At 35.6% G+C, this 20,861-nt stretch overlaps 1 protein-coding gene across 5 annotated transcripts in view; it reads right to left on the bottom strand.

Moving 5' to 3' along the window:
- Nucleotides 1–3,562: 3,562 nt before the first annotated feature.
- LOC131067087 (uncharacterized) overlaps nt 3,563–20,861 on the bottom strand; it is an 86,791-nt gene continuing 69,492 nt past the window's right edge. Inside the window, exons 3-8 of one of the 5 annotated variants that reach the window (XM_058002013.2) lie at nt 7,513–7,721; nt 7,220–7,367; nt 4,855–4,921; nt 4,631–4,733; nt 4,141–4,283; nt 3,563–4,040 (exon numbers count right to left, since the gene is read on the bottom strand). In XM_058002013.2, the coding sequence (XP_057857996.2) occupies nt 3,939–4,040; nt 4,141–4,283; nt 4,631–4,733; nt 4,855–4,921; nt 7,220–7,367; nt 7,513–7,721 (772 nt within the window). In that variant the 3' untranslated portion in view covers nt 3,563–3,938. Of the gene's footprint in view, nt 4,041–4,140; nt 4,284–4,630; nt 4,734–4,854; nt 4,927–7,219; nt 7,368–7,512; nt 7,722–11,557; nt 13,612–20,861 lie in introns of those variants that run through there. The other 4 variants (XM_058002016.2, XM_058002014.2, XM_058002017.2 and 1 more) reach the window with 4 other exon arrangements.

Below are 20,861 nucleotides of genomic sequence, written 5' to 3'. Positions count from 1 at the left end.
CAAATTCAATAAATCTATTCAATTCGTGTGTGTGTGTGTGTGTACAAGATCTAGTAATGAACACAAGATGCATACACAATACATGGAAACAACAAATTCAATAAATCAATTCAACTCGTGTGTGTGTGTGTGTGTGTGTGTGTGTGTGTGTGTGTGTGTGTGTGTGTGTGTGCAAGATCTAGTAATGAACACAAGATGCATACAAAATTTTACATAGAAATTCTTGTGGGAGAAAACCACAACAAAATATTATTTTATATAAAACTTCTCTTACAAATTTTGTAGGCACCAACCCACTGGAAGCACCAACTCAATAAGATACACCAATCTCTTTTCATAGGAGGCACCAACACCTTTTATATAAGGCACCCACCTCATCACAGTAGCATCGTTGTCTTCTGAAAATAAACCTCCTCAAATTTGCACTTATTTATCTGCACTTTCAAATCTACACTTATTTACTTTCAAATTTCTAATGATATTTTTCTCAAATTTGCACCTTTTATCCTCCCAAATCTGCACTTATATATTTCCCAAATATGCTCTTATACACTTTCATATTTGCTCAAATATACCTTCAAAAATCTACTCATAATCCCTTTACAATATCTTCATAAATCTGCTATAAATCATGCACACATCTGATCATACATATCTCATTAATTTTACTTTAAATCTACTTTTGAACTCCACATACATTCATCATTTATATCTGCACTTATCTTTCATTTATAAGCAGCATAACTCATCTCAAAATCTGCTCATACTATTAAAAAAAAATTGCTTATAGGATCTACTCTGGATCTACTATGAATGGAATGATATTTAATGAAATGCTTGGTTCAAATAATCCTCTATGGGTCTTCTATTTATATACCCCTCAATATGCACCCTTTCACCAAAAGAAATGCCTCTCCAAGGTGGTTGGCCAGGGTAGGCATAAATATATTTTATTGATTTTAATTTCATTGCCAAAGTGGGTGCTAGAAAAAAGGAGGTCGATCATCCTTTACAGTATTTTAAATTTGAATTTCATTCTTGGCACCAAGGCATATGGGTCTGCCCATATTTGATTTCATTTTATACAAGGTCGACCCAACATAAGTTTAATTTATTTATGTAAGAATAGGTCAGCCCAAAAGAGTAATATTTAATTTAAATTCATCATCTTTATATCTGCATATTATCTAGTCTTAAATCTGCATATATTTCTTTTTTTGATCTTCTCAAGTCTGCAATAAAGTCTGCTCCAAAATGATGCAATTTCTGATCCAAATTCTACCTTTATTTTTGCTCCAAGTCTATTATAAATTTGTAATAATGACTAATCCAAGATTGTCTTATATCTCTGCTCAAACGTTGATATGAATTGCCTCAATAGACTGATATATATTACCTTTATATGATGGTAGGATTCACCTCTATAACATCTAAGTTTTCTATAAAGTTTCCTCAAAACTTCTGCTATAAATCTCTTTAAATATTCTCACAAACTTCCTATATGTTTACTCATAAAGTCTGATGTACTTCTACTCTAAAATCTGTCATCTGTAACTCTTCTTTGACATCAAAGACAATTCCCCCTTAGATCAATGACAAATTCCAACAATTTTGACTAAGCAATTTGGCATCAATGACAACTTTCAATAATCTCTCTCCCATCTTGACATCTTGACATCAATGACAAACAATTCCAACAAAGTTGGTTGCTGAGACAATGTAGAATAGCCATAAAATAAACCTAGTGAAACTTGACCTTAAACAAAGCTAGATATGAATTTCACCCTTCATTTGTTGAGGTCCTTGTTTAAGGCATCTTTGATAGCAATCTCGAAGCCTCAATTCTAGATCCTTAATTCAATTTCTATTTTCAACTATGGCTTGTTCTATGATAAACCCAAGAAGTTGCACAATGTCAGATTTCTTATACACAGTGATACAATTTGTATTGAAATAAGTGCATAGCTTGAACTCTGCCTAATTCTATTTGGACTCCACAAATTCTCAATCTGCCATTTTACCAATTCCCTTCTAGGTTCGAAACCACAACTTGCACAAGTGATTCAAGTTAGTTGTGTGATTTGTAAAAATGAACCCTAAACTTTTAGTTTTCAAATTCAAATTTAATGCCAATCTAGCTCTTCCAGCTAATTGTTGTGTCAATTTCAAGTGTGATACATTTCACTTCACACCTTTGGAGTTTTTTTAGGATTAAATTTAATTCATTTTTGAATCATTTAATTTTTTAATAAAAGCAGTCAAGATACATTTACTTGCATAATCAAAGTATTTATTATTGCATTACTTTTTTGCATCATCATCCAAGGCATCTCTTGCATACTTTCCTCAACTTTGATTATTTCTAAAAGTTGTTAACTCAATGTCCTACGAATTTTTATTAGAATACTTGCTTGCATCATCAACTAGAACTTCCTCTTGCCTTTGATTATTTCTAAAATTTATTCACTCGATGTCCTAGGAATTTGATGAAAGGAAGATATTCCTTGTCATTGACAAACAAGTTTTTATGGAAAAATAAGTGTCAAAATAAACTAAAAGTAAGCAACAAGATTAGAACCACGCTTGTACTAATCTTATAATTGTGAAAGATAGACAAATGTTTATCTCTTCAAACATCCATTTAGTTGTTCTTGATTTTCTACATATTGACATATCGCTTACAACCATCCATCACAACATATTTGCATCTAATTTCCAACTGAATACATTTATTTTGTTCATTCAATTTTACACATTTATTTTAGTACTTTATTCCAAATAATTCCTTTCCCATATTTTATAATTCTATTTAATCATCTAGCTATTAATTGAATTATTTACCTTAGAGATTTTATGTAAAAGGAATTTTATTCCCCCTTACGCTATTATATGCTTGAAACTTAATTATTTAGTCTTCTTTTTTCGTTTCAGTTGACATCAAGCCATAACCGTTATGTGAAGGCAAAACTTAAAATGAATTAAAATGTGCTTATAATATTGTCTTCCAATATTCTACACCCACATTTGCTTCAGGCTTGGAGTAAATTATAATTTTAAAAATCTTTTGAAGATGCCATTACATTTAACCTTGTTGCAGCTAAACCAAACCAAAAAGTAAGGTTGAGCTTTATCAGCATTGTGAGATTGTTCTCTTACTGTCGATGTCCACAACATATGGTCAGAAATTTGTGACACCAAACCTAATTCATTTTTTTGTCAAAACAAATCCTACTGTTTCCAACAAATTTATTTAACCAAATTAAACTTAACAAATAAGAAGAAACAACCAGATTAAATTTAAAAAAAAATAAAATGCCTTTCACTGGAATTGGTAACATCAATCAAGCTTTAGGGGAAGACCTAAAAGAGTCAACAACTCCTGTTTCTAAGAAGAACCAAACTCGCCAATGCAATTAGATTAGGTTGAGATGTCCACAATAGTCAAAATTTGTGATAATGAAACTTCATTTTATCTGGGAACAAAACAAATACTTTTACTGGAAATGATACTATCATTCAACTTTATTGAAAGACAGAATTTCAAAAAAACCCTCTGTTTCTAAGAACCAAACTGCTAAATACAATTAGATTAGCTTGAAACAAATTTTGATGGTCATTTGCTATGACTGTCATCTTTGGACCAATTAGTTTAGGCAAACATTTTCAATATACCAATTTCATTCATTGTAGATGAAGCCGTTCTTAAAAATTACATATAATTCCCCATAAACTTTGGCCTTTGTTTGGTAGGTAAATTCGCAACACATCATTCTAATTAGAAAAAGACTCTTTCTATAAAGCCAATATGCAGATGCACTCAAAGAACCGGCATCAAAACATGATTTCCTACTCGATTCAAGAGATGGTATTTATCAGTTATTCTTTGTCCACTATAGATTATCAAGTAGCAGTAATGAGCATAAACAGTATACAATAAACTATCTTGGAGGCTTCTGGAACTTCCCATGAACCCAAACACGCTGCATTTTCTGTTCTTTTCTACGATTGAACAGTTGCACACAACAATACCGACTCTCAATCTGTATCACAACACAAAGTGGTAATATCACCATCAGCATAAACAAACAATGTATACATATAAAGGTGCTGAGTTTCTTGGGCACCAAAGACCTACAATACCTCAACAAACCCAGCACTTGTAAAAAGCTCCCTTAGAACATCCAAAGAGAAATAGTAGGAAAAGGTGCCATCTCCTCGTACATAATGACGATCACCAATGTTTTGAGCAGGAGGAAATCGTAGCATTGTCATGTCATAAAGACCTGTTCAAAGAATGCAAATAAAGCATCTTTAAGTAGTTAACAGAAGTCTCGAATTTAACACTTGGTCATTTAAAAGGCAGTGATGAACAAGGTCACAGAACTGTTGTTTAATGCACCATATATGCATCAGATAAGGATGACACGCAAATTAAAATGTATGTGAAGTGAACCAACAGAAATTGTGTCCTACATAGTCTCCAATATTTAATAATGATGTAAATTCGAAGAGTTTATTGTACCATGATAGGTTTATCTCCTTCCGACTTTTAAGGAAATCAACCATCCTAATATCCTCAATCCTTCTAGAAAATTTACATATAACTGTATTTATTTAATCTAGCACTTACCATAGTCTCTGAAAAATAGCATCCCCCCAGGCTTCAGAATCAATAAGCACTCTTTGATGACATGCACCATTCTATTCAAAGGTACTGAAGACAAAGTGAATATCTGTAAAGAAAGCCCAAAGGAGCTTATTTCAGTTTACGTAATTTTAAGATTTGCCCAAATTCTTTTCTATTGAACATTACAGTCATATATATAAATAAAAGAATAAAGATAACATCTGTACATGCTCGTATGCAACTGCTATTTTTTGGCAAAGCAATGCCTTCGTTTGCATGGAGTTTTTATCCCTGCTGAACTAAATTTCAATTTGTCACTTAAAGGAGATCATGGTAGTGGTGCTGATAACAAATTTAAAAGTAATGAAAGCACAAAAACTGAAAAGGACATCAATGATAACAGAAGGATTTAAAATAACCTTCAAAAAGTTCAAAGAGGCCCTTCAGAAAATTCAAATTATCACTATAATTTTTGGAGAAAATAGATATTAGTTACCAGTTGATCAATGACATATACACTTTAAAAAGAACTGTAGATAACTATTTCGCCGAGTCCCAGCTATCAATAATTTATTATATCAAGAGAAAGATTTGTTTGCATTCCTTAAGAAGATTCTAATGGCTGGTTAAATTGAAGGAAAGCAATTGATGCATAGAGGTGTTTCAAGGTTGGTCATCATCTATTGTTGCAATCTATACCTATACAAACCCCTGGATAGGGGTGCAGCATGAAGTCAACCATGCAAATTCTAGAACAAATTTTCCAGCATAGAATGGTTTCTTGAGTTGCCGCTGCTCAAATCAAACCTGTTTGCCATGATAACTGTCTCTCTCTCTCTCTCAAACCAGGCCATAAGATATTGCAAGAAGAAGCCCTTGGTGTATGTGATTGTGATGATGCCAATCTTGCACTTTAATAGTGGAGAGGAATTCACTATATATTATGGTTGGATATTTTTGTAATGGACACAATGTACTTACATGATAAAAGCATTTCGCTGAAATAATGGAAAAAACAAGGGCAATTCAACTTAACTCAATGCAGCGTATATATAGTTGTCCAGTTAAAGTAGGTAGGTGGGAAATAAACATTCAGAAAGATCATATAAATTCGGGTTATACCTTGGAAGGAAACAAAAGAGGGCAGTAACTTTTTAATGTTTATCAGGACTTAAAGATTTCGGAGGATTTGTGGTTTTATGAGAATATGTACAGAAAACAAGATATGGTATCAATGTCCGAGCATAAGCAAGGCAGTTAGGACTTAGCCAACTGAATCATTAGGATGGTTTCAACTATCCATAGAATATGGAGATTCTGCAAGCTTACACATTTTCATGAAGCACGGGCTTAGTTCTGTAGATTTTAGACCTTAGGTATGTTAATCAGACTTAGATAATTAACTATGCCCTAGTTTGTAATCAGATTCACAGTATTTTAATAGACCAGCAGAAATTAAATATGCCCTAGATTATAATCAGATTTGCAGTATTTAACAAGTCAACATAAATCAGAAATAAAACAGTAGACAACAAGCATACCCTGGGAAAACCTCTAATGAGGAAAAAACCCAGCATGAAAGACCCACAGGTCAGATTATATATTCTCCTCTTAAAATGCACAATTACAATACTTAGCTCTTTCTATCAGATCTGATCTATTTGTGTAGCAGATCTGCTCTTTCATGTTCTTCAAGATGCACAACATCACTTAGGTTATCTTGCACCAATTCGCATAAGTCTGAATGAGTTCGCCTTCTTCCTTGTCAATTCGCACTTGATAAGCAGAGCTGTTTTCCCATTCGCATAGGTGAATAATGAATGAATGTGTAATAACTTGCAATTTGTCACTTATTTATATATGCATCTTTTATTCCTTGAAATGCAAGTCGGCCTCCTTGGGTTTTGGCGCTAATATTAAATGGTGAGTATTTTTGCATAGCGTGGTAATTGTTTGTGCATAAGATAGGGTCACGTTACCCTAGGATAGGACCCGGTCCTAAATGGGGTTTGGATGTTGCCTTAAGGCAATCCGAACCCATATAACCCTAGTTATAATCAACAAGTTCTTAATTCCCAAGTTGGAAAATATTTTGATAAATAGTAATATTCTCCTATTCCATTGGTTGCAGAAGAATAGAAATTTTAGAAGTTTTATGGATATTTATTGACATTCATACAAGACTCCAAAATATTTAGAACTTTAGCCAATCTTCAGAAGTTGATAATCCATACAGACAAAAGTTAAAACCAATTCCAAGAGCAACTTGAAACAGCAACACTTTGGATTGCGGAATTTTTAGCATTTTGCAATGTAACACATATTTCCAAGCATCTGAAATGATGAACTAGAGCTTTATAAACAACTTGGCAGTTTTTGGAATTTCAGAGGATTTTCCCACCCTAAGCCACATTTCACTCAATCTAAAGATACAATTTCTACACAGCAACAAAGTGCTCAAGATAAATAAGTAAAAAATATATAAATAGAACATTTTACACATGCCACTTACTTCAGGCATACAATTTCTGTGCTGCAACATGTGCGCAAAGCAAGGAAAAAGCACAAAAAATATAAAGAAGATGAATTTACCTGTTACTCACCAATGTCACAAAGTCTACTCCACCGGTGCAGCACTGTTTATTCCTCTGATCAGCATTTTCTTTGATATCAACACCTTTGTAAGTTGTAACGCCATAGCCCTTAGCCAAAACATCATCAGCATCAAGGTGATAATTGCCTGGACACCCAATGGTTTTGTGACATGTAAGAAATGAGCTACACAGTAAATTTCAACAAATAATTTACATAAAGCTACATTCTTCAAAGCAAACAACAAAAAATTTCAGTCCATGGCATTTTCTTAACATTCCACATTTGAAAACCTTTCTCATCCTCTAATTGAGGCTGATATGATTCTTGGCACAATGTACAGCATAGCCAACTGGGAAATGTTCCAATAGAAAAGTCACAACAGAAAGGTTTGAATCGATGTGCTCCAGATATTCCAATTGTAGCAACCACCATTTCTTGAGCTCTCTCCAGAGCAACCATGCTACAGTCGCATGCATAGACAACAATACTGCTATTTTGCCTGAAACACCATTTCATTGGTATAATAGCGCTTTAGTAGAGGTAAAATAGAGAAAAAGGATTCATCCCATGAATTTTGCTTCAACTAGTATCCTAAACAGCAATAATCACTAAGTGCAAATTAGAAAATACTTTGGTTTTGAGGAGTCAGAAAATTGCGAAACCATCAAAAATGTAAAAAAAATTAACTTTTAAGCCGAACAAAAGTTTCTCATGTTAACCCAAAAATAACATGAAAAGGTTGATGAAATTTCAAAAGAAACCACTCATCTTTAACACAAATTCTCTTCAGTGTACAAAAAATTGTAAAGCATCTGAGAGACTTATAGTTTAAAAGTTCTTGAGCATGTGCAAGAATTATATTAGAAACAAACAAAACTATAATTTTTCAGCATTAATAATTTGCTTCTAATAAAATGGGTACAGGTTGTCAACATAATTTGTGAGCTAAAATGCTTGTGTAAACACTGCACATATGCTTAGCCCCAAGTTCAGTAAAGGGTATAAATAGCCCATTGCCAAGACAATGTGTTTTCAATATAAGTACACGTGATGCATGATCATCCAGGTTCATGAGCAACCCTGCATCATCCAGAAACAAAATGAGGTAGGCTAATAAGACTTTTAGGTTCATGAGCAACCCTGGATCATCCAAAAACAAAAAAAGTGTTCCAGCTGACTTTGGCAAGAGTAGAAACATATAGTGCATCTTCAGTACAACTAGTTTCACTTTGACAGCAGCCTATAGCATCTTCAGCAGCACATGATTTTGATCGCAGCATGTGTGCAACTTCAACAGGACCATTAATTCACTTCAAAAATGGCCTAGCAAGAACAAGGAACCATTAAGATAGATATTGGGCCAAATCATGTGGCATGATGGAATAGTCCTTCCACAACAACATTTGGCATTTAGGGCAACTAAATTGAATCAAAACCCTCTGCACACAAAAAAAAATGGACAAAAGAAATCAGGCAGGTCAATCTTAGAACAAAACGGTCTCTGAATTTTGGACTGCAAAGAATATTTCGGCAAGGGGAAAGCAAATGGCAGAGCAGATAGTGAACTATCTAAAGAACAGACATTATGGAAAAACTAGTGAACAAATGAGAATAACTAACAGAAGAAAGATCAATGGTTTCTTCATCCATCTAGAGGAATAGAGTAGAGTCATGCCATTTTCTGTTTTGTAATAGTTAGGGCATTGTCATTCTCTACATAACTGTATGTCATGGAAGGCTGATTTCAATGTTAATCCAAGTAAATCTGATATTTATTCCCTCTAGTGTCTGTGGCTGTTCTTTGAATTTTGTTAGGCTACTAGGTAAGGCTGTCTCTAGTAGTAACCCCAACCTATTCTACACCAAATGGTATCAAAGCAAGCTATCTTGTAGGGGTTAGTGTCTTGAAAAAGCTCTAGAAAATTATTGTATATGTAGAGTCTTGAAACTACAAAGAGCAATGAGTGAAATACATGGCACATAGGGTAATATTGAGAGAGCTAGGGTTGAAGATATTGTAGAGATATTGATAAGAATTACAGTCAAATTGGATGAAACGCTGATAGTACAAAAGAAGAGGAGTACATGTTGAGGATGTAAGTGATGATGAAAAAGTAGAAGGCCAACAGCCTGAAGTAGAGGACCTGATGGATGAACCTAAAAGCATATTTTTGAAAACTATTTCAAAGATAGGTAGTAAACCAAAGTTGGATACTTGTTGGTGTGAAAGGGGTATTTTAATTAGCATGTTCATCACCTAGGTTCTAATCACACATGTTACTTAAGTTTACTTAGGGTACACATAGGTGCTAAGAATATTTCAAGAAGTCTTAAGTGTCATGTGATCTTATCTATCACATTTACTTCTTGTTTCCTTGGTTATCTTGTTAGTTGTCTCAAGTCATAAGATTAAGACATATCATAATCTTATGCAATCCTATGTTCATCTTGGCCTATATAACCAAGGGGTCCTTTTTGTAATCTCGATTATGTTGTAAGTAATCTATCATTTGCATCCTTTGATAGAATATAATTTTCTTTCATTGTTGATCTCTCTTGTGCTTTCATGAAGTGCCTAGATCTTGGGTAGCTATAATCTTCATCCAATCTTGGATGGCATAGAGCATTCTATACCATCTCTTACACAGTACTAGAACTTGTGGGATTGCTTCTTGTTAGTCTATTTGAGAGATCTAGATTGCGAATCTTGGTAGATCTCCAAAAATTGATTATGCTCTTCTCTTGCATTGAATGATGATCTAGAGAATTAGAAAAGCTTGATTGAAATACCAGATTTGAGAGTTTCCTCTATGTGGCTTTGTATTGCAGGTCAAAATTGGAGCTTGCTAGTGCAAATCTAAGATCACTATTGGGTTCAGAGGGTTCAAGAAACTCAATTTTTCCTTTTCTTTCATCCAAATCAAACATCGAAGGCCGTATCTACGAAGATTTGAAGTTGGGAGGTGGTTGCTAGATCCAAAAGGAACCTACTATTTCAGAGCATTTTGGGTCAAAACAGACCCTGCCATCACACTCAAAAGGCCCAAGGACCCTAAGGTTGAGAATCAAAATTTCAAAATCCAAGCACTTAACCCTAAGCCCTCAGAAAATTTTTGACCCCCCTCACTGTGTTGTTGTCCAGACAACCATACGGACATTAACGCCATCACTGGTGCAATCATGGTCGCAGGTCTAGTAAAAAATAAATCTATTTTTAAACAATTTTTTCAGATTTAAGAAAAAAAAAAAAATTGTGGTTTTTCTAAAACAAATCCTACAAGTGCAAGTACCCACAAGTACACGTCCCTACCCCCCATCAGGCCACATGTCAACATTTCATTCAGTGTGTAGACCTTCGTCATATGACCATGCCAGCAATCGGCAAGCGAAGCATATTCCAAGGAATATTCCCCCTACCCACTCGAACAATATTTTGAAGACATCTTCAAAGCCACCTATCACCTAGAGAGAATATTCCAATAGAAAGGGGAATATTGTATTAGCCCCTATGCTGACATCAACATTGCATCAAGTTCACATCAATAGACCAATCCCCAATGAGCCTACCCCCTTCCTGGCTGCATTTTTTACTTTGTAAGCAAACTTCAAAGGCTCATAACTCAATCATCCAGCCTCCTTTTTGCAAGAAATATATTTTTATTTGAGATAAAATTGTGTACTCCTCACAGTGGTGCAATTGGGTTTTGATTTTAGTGCCTAGTTTTTCCAGAAATTGCAGCTTTCCACAGGAGTTGCTGAGCAGTTCTCATTTTGGGTACTTTTGGAGCTTCGTTCTTGCTCCTATGATAACAATTTTGGGTGTCATTTTTTAATTTCCTATACTTTGCAGTGGAGTGATCAAATTGATCCCATCCTATGTAAAACGTGTACTTTGAGCTTGTGGCCAAATTTGGCATCTATAAGTACTAAGATCAAGTCTAAATTGTTGTTTTTTGCATTTAGCACCAATAAATGCACTAAGCATAAAATGTCAAATCATATTTTGTTAGGGGGATTCTTGATTGAGTGATTTGGGGGTGGGGGGGTGGAAGCGGGGTTATCTTGTGGTGGTTGATTGCTAAGTCACCAGGTTCGAATTCGAATTTGAAGTTCGACAGCTTTGAAATTCGAATGAAGTTCGATGAGGAAAACATTTGAAATGTATAAAATTTGAATTAAATTCGCCATATGTAAATTTTTTAACTTTTTAATAAATATATGTAATATATCTATAAAATTGCCTAAATAGTTTAACATTGATAAATAGATTTGAAATCATTACAAAAAGATGACACATTTATAAAATATAAACCATAGGAAACATATACTTTCACGATTGCAAAGATGTTCTTTTGTCAAAAAGGTACAATAATAGTTAAAGACTTTAGAACTTTAAAATAACTCTAAGTCATCAAGAGCACTTGGTTGGGATGCCAAATCATCATCATCTGTATCACTACTCAATTCATCATCTGCAAAGTCAGGCTCATCTGCATCTGGCATTACTAAGCCTTCAAGAGTTTGTTCTAAAGAAGTGTTCTTTGCTGATTTGTTCATCAGCAATTTCAAATTGCTGCTAACATAGACAAGATCTCCCAACTTTCTAGTCAACAATTTGTTCCTCTTTTTGGAATGGATGTGGTCAAAGCAACTCCAGTTCCTCTCACAAGCTGATGAACTTGCTCCCTGACTCAAAATTCGAATAGCAAACTCTTGCAGTTCAGGAGCTGATGATCCATAAGCGATCCACCATCTATATCCAGGCATATGTGGCGAGTCATATTTGGCTTCTGCCCCTCCAAACATCCCTTCTCCTCTCTTATATTGCCAACTTTGATCTTTGATTAGTGCTGCAATTTCTGGATCTGGTACATACCTGCTAATGGCTTGGTAAAGCCCTGCCATGATTTCATTGTCACCCCTTCTATCAATAGCAAACAACTTAGGCTCCAAAAAGCAAGCTGCTGCATGTAAAGGTGTGTGCATCATTTTCCATTTGCAATCAACTGTCTCCCATATCTGCATATATTCTGCTTCTTCATTATTTAGTGCTTTTTTAATAGATTCCTTACACCGGTCCATGCTTTCATAAAGCATGCCAAGGCAAGGGGTGTCACCATCAACCATACGAAGCACATCAACAATTGGTTCACATACAAGCAAAACTTTTGCTGCACTTTCCCAGAAATTGTTGTTTAGGATGATTTGCTCTATGTTCTTCCCCTTAGGGCCTTTAGAAAGCACTGAAATTTCCCACTGATTGGAACAAATAACAGATCTCAAAGCTGCTTTTTCTTCAACCACTCTTTTCAAAGTGATATAATATGAAGCAAATCTTGTTTCACAAGGCCTCAACAATTCCTTTGATGCATGCTGCCTATAAATACTCAATGTGAGACAATGATTCCGTATGAAATTTGCAATTGCCCTCCCTCTGTGAATAGCTTCATTTACCCATGTGAATTTAGCCAAGTCATGAAGCAACAAATTGAGACAATGGGCTGCACATGGGCTCCAATATATCTGTGGGTACTTCTCTACAATCAGCCTCCCAGCTCCCACACAATTTGCTGCACTATCAGTTACCACTTGAACAACATTTTCCACCCCTACGTCAAGAATGGCTTCCTCTAATATTTGAAAAATATACTCTGAAGTTTTTTTGTGGTTCATGGTGTCAATGACTTTAAAAAACACAACACCTTCAGGACAAGACACCAAAACATTAATCAATGGCCTTTGACACATATCTGACCATCCATCACTCAATATAGTGCAACCTGTTTCCTTCCAAGTGGCTTTGACATCAGCTAATTTCTCAATCACTCTATCTTTTGACCTCTGCAAAAGAGTTGTCCTGATAGCCTCTGAACCTAGGGGTGTGTACCCTTTGCCAAACTCTACAATTTTGTGAATTGCATTACAAAAATGTGGATTTCTTGCAACATTGAATGGAATAGCACTTGTGTAAAACAAATCAGCAACTGCATCATCCACCTATTGTTTCTCTACTGGTTTCCAAAGGTTGTTCAGTGTTCCACTCTGTTTTGATACGCTCACCGGTTTGGATTGCACAGAAGAGGAAGACATGATAGATGTGAATCTAGATATATCTCCTTCAATTCTCTGTTTCTTTTGTGCCTTCTTCATTTTGCCTACCATTAAAGCAGCCAACTCTCTCTAAAATAGCTTTAAGTTCTGGAGTCACACCTATACATGCTTGAACACCTCCACCTGACCCCCTGTATTATCAAGGAAGTGGTCCCTAAGCCTTGTTAAAGTTCCAATTATAGTTCCCTCACATAGGTTACATTTGATGTGAGTTCCATTTCGGGTCACATGCTTCCATGCCTCAGACGTTGATTTAGGAGGAGCCATTAAATGGAAATCTGCATTTTGGAAAGAAAAATTAAAAAACAAAATAAACACTACATTTATTTCAACCTTTCAAAATAGAAATACTTAATTTTAATAAAATATTTATTAATATATTCTAAATATTTTAGCAAAAAATAAACTAATACTAATTTCTATTTTTGTTTACTAAATTTATAAACAAAATAAAATAATAATAAACTACATTTTTTTAAACAACACTATAATAATTATTAATATTTTATTTTAACTTTATAAAATAAATAAAAATTAAAAATCAAATAATATAAATAATAAACAACATGTCAAAACAATTAATAATTTAATACAATAATATTAAACTATATATCGTGTCTTAATAAAAACTAAACATTAAAGTATTAAACAATATAATATTTTGTTTAAATAATATAATATTATAAACAATAAACAATACACAAAATATTTTGTTTATTTTGTATATTGTAATGTCACATTACAATATACAAAATAAACAAAATATTTTGTTTGAATAACCTAAAAATATTAGGTTTAACTTTTATCCAAAAAAAAAAAATTCAACCTAAAAATTTCAGCGAAGCCTACTTGGGCAAGGAGACTGCAGGGCGTCGAATACGGCAGAGGCAAGGCGTTGAACATGACAGGGCGTCGAACACGACAGAGGCAAGGTGTCGAACACGGTGGTAGAGGGCTGAGGCGAACTCACTATGTCGCTTCCTTCAGCTTCTCCCGCGACTTCCTTCGGCTTCCTGCGGCTTAAACACTTCTCCCGCAACTTCCTTCGGCTTAAACACTTCTCCCACGACTTCCTTCAGCTTCCACACTTCGGGCGCTCATTTATAGAAAAAAAACCGAAAAAACCCTAAAATCGCAATTAAAAAAAATTTACTTGTTTCAATATACGAAAACGAATTTTATACTCCGTTTTAAAGTTAAGGCAAATTTCGAACTTCAAGGAAGAAATTCGGCCGAACCTGGTGACTTAGGTTGATTGCATTCTTTGTGCTTGTTGTGTGTTCATGCAATGGGGAAATCTCAAATTGAACTCCTAACTCCATATAATTATGCATCATGGATAAAAACCATATGGAATTATCTCATGGGAAAGGGTTTATCTTGGCTATCTAAAGGAAACAATTTCTCAACCTACTAATCCTAATGCACTAATAAGATGGGAGATTGAATGAGAGAAAACACTTGGATGTATATGTTCATTAGTTTCATTTGATTTGCAGTTTCATATTGAATCATGTAAAACAACTAAGGAGGCATGGGAGACTCTTGAACAATTGTCTAGTGAAACTAATAAGATCAGGGGATATCAAATTGATAATGTTTGATGAATCTTGATCCAAAAGATTTTGACCACATCCAAGACTATCACCAAAATCAAGCAACTAATAACAAAGCTAAAAGATTGCAATATTGAAAAGGAGGATTTACGATTGATTCTAAGTGTGTTATCAAAGCTTGGTCTTGAGTATTCAATGTTTTGTTTCTAGCTTTTTTACCCATCGGTTTTCTATGGGAGCATCATATGGTCAATCCTAAGTTTGATGATTTTGCAAATCTCCTAATCCAAGAGAAAGCAAAGTTAATTCAAATGGGTCCAATTGTCTTCTAAACCACAAGCATTGGTGGTAAGTGAGCCTAGGGTACAAAAAGAAAAAAAGAGTCTTGATAAGGAAGAAAAAGAAGAAAAAGAACAAGCTAAACAAAGAATCTCAATCCTCTCCCTCTCAAGGGGAATCATCTAAGAATGAGAAGCCTAAATGTGCATATTGCAAGAAATCAAGGCATGATGACCACCAATGTTATTCAAAACAAATTGATGAGTTGAAGCATCTTATTAAGAAGAATCAAATCAATATCCCCTCCTATAATAGAAGTCTAAGCTCAACTTTATAGACTAGATTATGAAAAATGAAGAAGTATTTTGACTGAGTCAATGGAGGATCCTAAAAAGTAAAGTTTGCCTCCACTAGAATGAAAGGCCATGCATCCTTTTGGTGTCATGCCCCACCAAATTACAGAAAGCAATAAACAAATCACATTGTGGTCTTTATATCAGCTAGGTGATGTAATAAAAAAAACAACAACGATTTATTTGGAGGCCGACCTAGATTAATTTAATTATGGAGATTAAAATATTACAGAGGCCAGCCCACATTAAGTTTAATATAAAATTCATTATGGGGGCCGACCTAGATCAGATTCAGTATAAATACATATAATCGGCCAAAACATAGGGCAGCAATCAGATAGAGGAAAAAGCAGTGCTTAATATGTGAAGAGGTGCGATTTAGAAGAAGTGTGATCTGCGAGTGTGCAGTGAATTAATTCTGAGGGTTATGTCCCTTGCAAAGGCAATGAACTTAATGAAAGGACGTGACTCTCCCATCATGAAGATATTAATAGGAGGGAGAGCCATTGTTGAAGGCATCAATCCATCAATAAAAAGAATATCATTCAGCAGAGCAGAAAACAACTAGCATTGCTGCTCATAAAGAGCAGATCAGTCATAAGGTATCAAACAGATCAAGAAGAGTGATCTAATAAGCATGGGTGCCCATAAGAGCAGATCAACACAATATATCATCGAGGGAGAAGATATCAGATTCAGACATCAGCAGTCCAACTCAGCATGCAAGAACAGTATTACCTGCAATTTAGCATGGAAACGAACATGGCTAATGATATGGATGTTTAGTCAAAATTACCTTCCTTGAGACAATATAGGAAAATGTTCATATACTCTCTTATACATACATATATTTGTATCATATATTCTTTTATATGGTAAATAAGGACAGTATTGCATAATCTTTATGTGTTTGATTAATGCTATCAATCATGGTTAAGGAATAAGGGGATATAGGGAGGGGAAACAGCGATAAGGTCCTCTCCTACGTACGCCACCTCATGGTGGCGACCGAATGGTCCCATGAGGCCAATGGGGCACAAGGAGTGTTGCACTTGGGCTTACGAGGGAGGGATTCTCTGGACACCCTATTGCAATCGTCTTGACTTCCCTATCATAATTGGCCATGAGATTAAGGAATTCAAGCATAGGGGAAGATAAAGGAAGGATGGTAAGGGAAATGGCTACAAGAATCCTCACTAGGTACGTGTTGACGTGTATTTTGTACGCTATCAAACACAGAATAAAATACCCACGGGTACCTTATCCTCTCTTGAATAAAGCCTCTGATTGCTGAAGATGTCGCGAAAAAGGATCAATCAGGATGACTCCAATGTTCTTTGATGTAGGGTCTCTACGTGTGGATAAGCACCAGTGGTCGTTGTGAATGCTGTTTCATCAAGGGGTCTTACGTATCCGAATTGCAGGAACAGAAATTTCCTAAACTAACAAGTTCTCAAAAAAGATCAAAAGATAGGGTTTGCAAGAGATGAATTCTAACCTAATCCTAAGAATAACTCAATGTAGGCTAGACTTGGTAAGATTCTACCAATTTCAGTATTGCCAAGGAATAACAACTCTATTGAAATTGATGCGATCTTCTAAGGTGACTAATGATTTTTCAATTCATCAAGAATCATAGACACTACCATGAAGGTACATATCAATAGTTCAATAATGATTGAAGGTTTAAGCAATCCAAATATCTCCAGTTGACCACACAAGGCGTTCTTACAATCAGTAAGAAGCTAGTGGTTTGGAACGTGAATCTCACCAAAGATCAAGCCCAACACTTAGTCCTTCAAACTTAAATACTATTTCGATTGAGAACGATTCAAGAAAGTAAACAACCATGAAGATAGCCACAAGAATTGCAATAAAACACTATAACTTCAATATTTTATTGATCTCAAAGCCAAAATAGACAACAATTGCTTGAAATTCCTTCTTCAATGCTCAATCTTGCTACAAAATAACTCTCTTCTCTCTAAAATCTGACTTCTATTCTCTCATCTAATATCTAATATCTCATTTCTAATGACAAAATGAAAATGAGTGAGGATGTACATAGCATCCTCAATTACAATGAACAGCCCAGATCAAAAGAAAATCAACGGCTGAGATTCTGACACCTAAACCCTAATTAGGGTTTATTACAAAAAGTTCCCTTTTTAGTTGAACAATATTAAATGCATAGCCAAATATTTAATTGGCACAAAAATCTAGGAAACATAGACCAATGATAATTAAGGTGCCACATCATCTACAACAACCTCTCTTCTAGAACCTTATTCCCTTTCCAATGCTCTTTCTTAGCATATGCAATGAATCTGGACACAATTCCTTCAATCTCAGCAATAGGAATCTCGGGAAGATTCCTCATTCGTTCCTCCAAGTGGATAACCTGATCAAAGGCCTTGAGAAGAGCCGCATCCCATCCAGGTTCGAGTTCTTTGATCTTCTCAATCAGGAGCATAATAGCGAACATTTGATCCCATTGCCCATCTGTGATGACATTCTCATCCTTGCAAAAGATGACCTTGACCCTTTCTTCCAACTCTTGAAGGTCCACATCCGTTTCAACTTCGATCCTCCTGCCAAAAATGGTACATAACACCTCAAACACCTTGTCCTGAATTGGATGGATGACTCTTTCAACTTGATTGCATTTGGTGCTGATGTCTTCGAAAAGAACCTCCTTCATCTGGAGTAGAGTTGAAGGAGGTCAACTCCAGTGGTCAACTCTACTCAAGATGAAGGAGGTTCTTTTCGAAGACATCAGCACCAAATGCAATCAAGTTGAAAGAGTCATCCATCCAATTCAGGACAAGGTGTTTGAGGTGTTATGTACCATTCTTCGCAGGAGGATCGAAGTTGAAACGGATGTGGACCTTCAAGAGTTGGAAGAAAGGGTCAAGGTCATATTTTGCAAGGATGAGAATGTCATCACAGATGGGCAACGGGATCAAATGTTCGCTATTATGCTCCTGATTGAGAAGATCAAAGAACTCGAACCTAGATGGGATGCGGCTCTTCTCAAGGCCTTTGATCAGGTTATCCACTTGGAGGAACGAATGAGGAATCTTCTCGAGATTCCTATTGCTGAGATTGAAAGAATTGTGTCCAGATTCATTGCATATGCTAAGAAAGAGCATTGGAAAGGGAATAAAGTTCTAGAAGAGAGGTTGTTGTAGATGATGTGGCACCTTAATTATTATTGGTCTATGTTTCGTAGATTTTTGTGCCAATTAAATATTTGGCTATGCATTTAATATTGTTCAACTAAAAAGGGGACTTTTTGTAATAAACCCTAATTAGGGTTTAGGTGTCAGAATCTCAGCCGTTGATTTTCTTTTGATCTGGGCCGTTCATTGTAATTGAGGATGCTATATATACCCTCACTCATTTTCATTTTGTCATTAGAAATGAGATATTAGATATTAGATGAGAGATTAGAAATCAGATTTTAGAGAGAGGAGAGTTATTTTGTAGCAAGATTGAGCATTGAAGAAGGAATTTCAAGCAATTGTTGTCTATTTTGGCTTTGAGATCAATAAAATATTGAAGTTATAGTGTTTTATTGCAATTCTTGTGGCTATCTTCATGGTTGTTTACTTTCTTGAATCGTTCTCAATCGAAATAGTATTTAAGTTTGAAGGACTAAGTGTTGGGCTTGATCTTTGGTGAGATTCACGTTCCAAACCACTAGCTTCTTACTGATTGTAAGAACGCCTTGTGTGGTCAACTAGAGATATTTGGATTGCTTAAACCTTCAATCATTATTGAACTATTGATATGTACCTTCATGGTAGTGTCTATGATTCTTGATGAATTGAAAAATCATTAGTCACCTTAGAAGATCGCATCAATTTCAATAGAGTTGTTATTCCTTGGCAATACTGAAATTGGTAGAATCTTACCAAGTCTAGCCTACATTGAGTTATTCTTAGGATTAGGTTAGAATTCATCTCTTGCAAACCCTATCTTTTGATCTTTTTTGAGAACTTGTTAGTTTAGGAAATTTCTGTTCCTGCAATTCGGATACGTAAGACCCCTTGATGAAACAGCATTCACAACGACCACTGGTGCTTATCCACACGTAGAGACCCTACATCAAAGAACATTGGAGTCATCCTGATTGATCCTTTTTCGCGACATCTTCAGCAATCAGAGGCTTTATTCAAGAGAGGATAAGGTACCCGTGGGTATTTTATTCTGTGTTTGATAGCGTACAAAATACACGTCAACAGAATTGGCGCTAGAAGGAGGGCTGAACCACCATAATTCGGAGAATTAAAGGAACAGTACTATCAAGAAAATTTACCCAGAAAAAAAAAGTACACATTCCAAGCATGATCATGAATCATGATGGTGTTGCCACATGAAGGATTGAATCAAGTAGTGCAAGCTAATTTGGAGATAAGAAACATTCAAGAAGATATCGTTTCAGGATTGAATCACCTAGCGTGGAACGCAAGGAGAAGTGAAGCTGAGTATAACAGAGTGAGGATCATCTTGGAACAAGAAGAAGACAGAGTTGAACAACACCGAAGGGCTGCCGCTAGAGAGCTTCGTAATCAAAGGAACCTGCAATAATCTCCGCAAGACAAATCTTCACGCTGGATCGCATTGGTTCTTTCTCGCCCGAGAAACATCAAAGAATATTGAGGTCGACACCAAGCGTCAAAAATCTGGGCGAGCTTCAGTTTACTTCAAGGTCGAAGCGAGTCAAAAGAGAAGATACTCCTAAGGAATTTGAACTAAGATTAGAAGAATCTCCTGAGTCATCACAAGCTCTGTCTCTTCAAGAACAAGTACAAGCAGCAATTCAAGCAAGTATCCAGGCGATTTCTCAACCAACAAGCCAAGCCAATTCATCAAGTCTCTTGTCAAGCTTTCAAACTTCAAGAAGCATGATGGCTCACAATGCTCCTCCTCCTCCTCCTCCTCCTGCTCATGTGCTTAACGGCGCTACTTGGCTGATCAACAACCCATCACCATTGGAATTTGCAATCTATCACGATATGCCAAAAAATCCAGAGCATTTTTGTTCCAAATTCGATGTCAGTGATTTCAATCGTACAGCGGAGGATCATATCAAGATGTTCGAAGATCATCTTCGTAACAGGCGAATCGAATATGGAGATGTAGCATGTAGGCTTTTTCCCTACTCATTGGGAGAAGAAGCATACTTCTGGTTCATTCACTTGCCTACGGGGTCAATCAGGACCTGGGACGCGATGAAGGATGCATTTATTGCTAAGTTTGGCATACCAACCACGCCAGCCGAGCTATATAGACAATTTGTTGAAATCCGGAGGAGAGAACATGAGCCAATCACCT

The sequence above is a fragment of the Cryptomeria japonica genome, chromosome 8 (genome assembly GCF_030272615.1).
Source record: "Cryptomeria japonica chromosome 8, Sugi_1.0, whole genome shotgun sequence".
Classification (NCBI taxonomy): Eukaryota; Viridiplantae; Streptophyta; class Pinopsida; order Cupressales; family Cupressaceae; genus Cryptomeria; species Cryptomeria japonica.
This window is presented reverse-complemented; position numbering and strand designations above follow the sequence as displayed.